The 3,663-nt window shown below is 34.8% G+C and overlaps 1 protein-coding gene across 1 annotated transcript in view; it reads right to left on the bottom strand.

Moving 5' to 3' along the window:
- LOC111679914 (putative elongator complex protein 4) overlaps positions 1–2,128 on the bottom strand; it is a 5,016-nt gene extending 2,888 nt beyond the window's left edge. The window contains exons 1-2 of the mRNA XM_023441519.2: positions 1,856–2,128; positions 699–1,612 (exon numbers count right to left, since the gene is read on the bottom strand). Of these exons, the coding sequence (XP_023297287.2) occupies positions 699–1,612; positions 1,856–1,970 (1,029 nt within the window). The 5' untranslated portion in view covers positions 1,971–2,128. The remainder of the gene's footprint in view (positions 1–698; positions 1,613–1,855) is intronic.
- Between the last annotated feature and the right edge of the window lie 1,535 nt (positions 2,129–3,663).

Below are 3,663 nucleotides of genomic sequence, written 5' to 3'. Positions count from 1 at the left end.
CAGTTCTAGTTCAGTTCTAGTTCAGTTCTAGTTCAGTTCTAGTTCAGTTCTAGTTCAGTTCTAGTTCAGTTCTAGTTCAGTTCTAGTTTAGTTCTACTTCAGTTCTATTTCATTTCTATTTAGTTCAGTTCTAGTTGATTTTTAGTTTAGTTCTATTCCTAGTTCATTTCATTTCTATTTGAGTCCTACTTTGGTTCTAATGCAGTTCTAGTTTAGAACATGTGCAGTTCTAGTTATAGTTCATTTCTAGTTCAGTCCTAGTTCATTTCTAGTTCAGTTTTAGTTTATTTCTAGTTCAGTTTTAGTTCAGTTCTAGTTTAGTACATGTGCAGTTCTAGTTAAGTTCTAATTCAGTTCTTGTTCATTTCTATTTAGTTCTAGTTCAGTTCTAGTTGATTTCTAGTTCAATTCTAGTTTAGTTCTATTTCTAGTTCAGTTTTAATCCTTTCATTTCTAGTTGAGTCCTAGTTTAGTTCTAATGCAGTTCTAGTTTAGTACATGTGCAGTTCTAGTTTAGTTCTAGTTCGTTTCTAGTTCAGTTCTAATAAAGTTCAAGTTCAGTTCTAGTTTATTTTTAGTTTTGTTTTAGTTCAGTTTAAGTTTTGTTCAAGTTCAACTCTAGTTCAGTGTTAGTTCGATTGTAATTCATTCATTTTATTTCAGGTTTTGTGCAGATCTAACTCAGTGTTTATACTCACATATTTAGCCACCAAATGCATAGGCATCGTTATAAAGCACACCGAAACCGATGAACGGACTGCAGCACGAAGAATGGTCAAAAACTTCAGTAAATCTTCACCAAAATTCTCATCGTACCATTGGGGTGAACCCAAAGAAGTTATGCAAACACGACACAGACTGCGTTTAACCAAAAATCCACCCGAATGAAATTTATCATCACTCAATAAATTGTGCACCTCTTTGAGTAGACGAAAGTACTTGTTATTAGTGAAAATCTGAGTTTCCGCTTGTGGCTTACACAATGGTGAAGGGGGTGTAGGCATAGATGAAGAAGCAGAAGTTTCTGTAGAACCAGTAGCATTTTTATCTTCGACGGCTACTTCAGGCTTATCATCCAAACATAAAGCAGGATTGGGAGTAGAATTATTTTTGGAGTTTTCCAATTCAATTTCTTTGCTAGAATCCATAACATAGGTGGCGTCATTTTCGAAATCATTGCCAGGATCTTTAAGATCCCAGCCATCTTCGTCTTCATCCTGATTTACAACAATATCATTGTCTAGGGGATTATCGGACCAGGTAACGGTCTGGGCAAGTCCTAATATATCGGGATCCATGTATTCCATCAAATTGAAATTGTGTCCTATTTTTTCCGTTGTTTGTTCAGAATTAACCATGGGTAAATCATTGTAACGCCAGGCTATGCGTAAACCATTTTTAGCTGCTTCTGGATTTTCCTCCTCAGCGGGAGCTTCACAAGCTTGTGGCAATTTCTTAATCAATTCCTTGGGAGTGTCATCTAAAGAACCCAAAAATATGGTCTGTTTGGATAAAATACCCTCAGCCATGAAATATTTTGCCAAAACTTTGGAGTAAGTGACAAATTTATCTTCCTCTATGAGACATATTGAGCCGATAGGTAAACCTCCACCTGTTTGTTGAGACATGATATAAAAAACATAGGCACACACACACACACAGTTAAAGAAAATAATGAATTCAAATTTTAAATGTTTGAGTTAAAATAAGTTCTAAGAATCGCTTTGACACTTGTACGTGCTGTGTACGTTTCTTTTTTAAGAATTTTCATTTTACCCGCCTTAACACCCCACCAAAAGATAATAATATCATTGTTTCCCTAATTAATAGCACTGCTATTATAACAGCTACATACCCAATATGACATCCAATGAGGGATTTCCACTTGATGTTATCACTTGTCCGGTCTGTGGGCTAGTACGTGTCCCCGGAATCGGTCGTCGTACGACTCGTTTGCGAAAACTAGACATAGTTTTGTATTCCAATTGTAATTATAGCGGAAATTAAAGAAATTTTAACAAATAATTACGCAAAAACTCATATAATTCGCGTAAACAATTCCGGCAACTATTTTTTTTCGTTTAGATTGCCATGATGCAGAGTCCTGCGCCGACAATTATTAAGAACAACGGTGTTTGATACTAAAGATTTGGACCGGCGTTTTAAAATCTAATGTAAGACGGCTAAGTTTCATTTAGTGTGTTTGAAATATCTACTGACCGTATTAAACAAAAACGAAATCCTACTAATACTAAAAGTCGAATTGTAAAGTTTTTAATTAATAAAAATTATTTAATAATAACTGAATAATGTAATAATAAATGAACATGTTTTGAAAATTACCCTTTTATAGCCGTCGGTTGCTTTGCAATTTCAACAGCGGCTTGGCTTAGATATACTAAAGCAGCTCAGGCACAGTTCATTGCTGCCACCTTGCTCGCTGTTGCCAGATGGGAGCTATTTTTATACCAATGTGTAAGGTTTTGTGAAAACCATAAGGCAGTATTTGCGATAACTACTGGTAGTAATGCCATTCGCAATTTAGTTCGTGTATAGTACTGCCATTAATACATCAGCGGCGAGTAGTTCGTAAAGTTTTAATACAAAGGTTGTTGTTTTAACTATATTTTTGCTTATGGTCTTGCCAGATGCTAATTTTAGTGTGAGACTTTACTAAATGGGTGCGTAAAAGTATTGCCAACGTTTAATTCAAATGTTTGGTATGGAATTCTGATAATATTGTCAAAATTTAAATTAAAACACGGAATGATGAAGAAAAGTTAAAATATGTAGATATGTATTAAAATCGGCACAATATTTTTTATCCATTCTAGTTCAGTTTTATTTCAGTTCTAGTTTAGTTCTAGTTCAGTTCTAGTTCAGTTCTAGTTCAGTTCTAGTTCAGTTCTAGTTCAGTTCTAGTTCAGTTCTAGTTCAGTTCTAGTTCAGTTCTAGTTCAGTTCCAGTTCAGTTCCAGTTCAGTTCTAGTTCAGTTCTAGTTCAGTTCTAGTTCTGTTCTAGTTCTGTTCTAGTTCAGTTCTAGTTCAGCTCTAGTTCTAGTTCAGTTTTAGTTCAGTTCTAATTCAGTTCTAGTTTAGTTCCAGTTCAGTTCTAGTTCAGTTCTAGTTTAGTTCTAGTTCAGTTCTAGTTCTAGTTCAGTTCTAGTTCTAGTTCAGTTCTAGTTCAGTTCTAATTCAGTTCTAGCTCAGTTCCAGTTCAGTTCTAGTTCAGTTCTAGTTCAGTTCTAGTTCAGTTCTAGTTCAGTTCTAGTTCAGTTCTAGTTCAGTTCTAGTTCAGTTCTAGTTCAGTTCTAGTTCAGTTCTAGTTCAGTTCTAGTTCAGTTCTAGTTCTAGTTCAGTTCTAGTTCTAGTTCAGTTTTAGTTCAGTTCTAATGCAGTTCTAGTTTAGTTCTAGTTCAGTTCTAATTCAGTTCTAGCTTAGTTCTAGTTCAGTTCTAGTTCAGTTCTAGTTCTAGTTCAGTTCTAGTTCAGTTCTAGTTCAGTTCTAGTTTAGTTCTAGTTCATTTCTACTTCAGTTCTAGTTCAGTTCTAGTTAAGTTCTAGTTCAGTTCTAGTTCAGTTCTAGTTCAGTTCTAGTTCGGTTCTAGTTCAGTTCTACTTCAGTTCTAGTTCAGTTCTAGTTCAGTTCTAGTTCAGTTCTAGT

This window comes from Lucilia cuprina, chromosome 6 (assembly GCF_022045245.1).
Source record: "Lucilia cuprina isolate Lc7/37 chromosome 6, ASM2204524v1, whole genome shotgun sequence".
Lineage (NCBI taxonomy): Eukaryota > Metazoa > Arthropoda > Insecta > Diptera > Calliphoridae > Lucilia > Lucilia cuprina.
The sequence above is the reverse complement of the archived record's forward strand: the minus strand, read 5'-3'. Positions and strand labels throughout refer to the sequence as shown.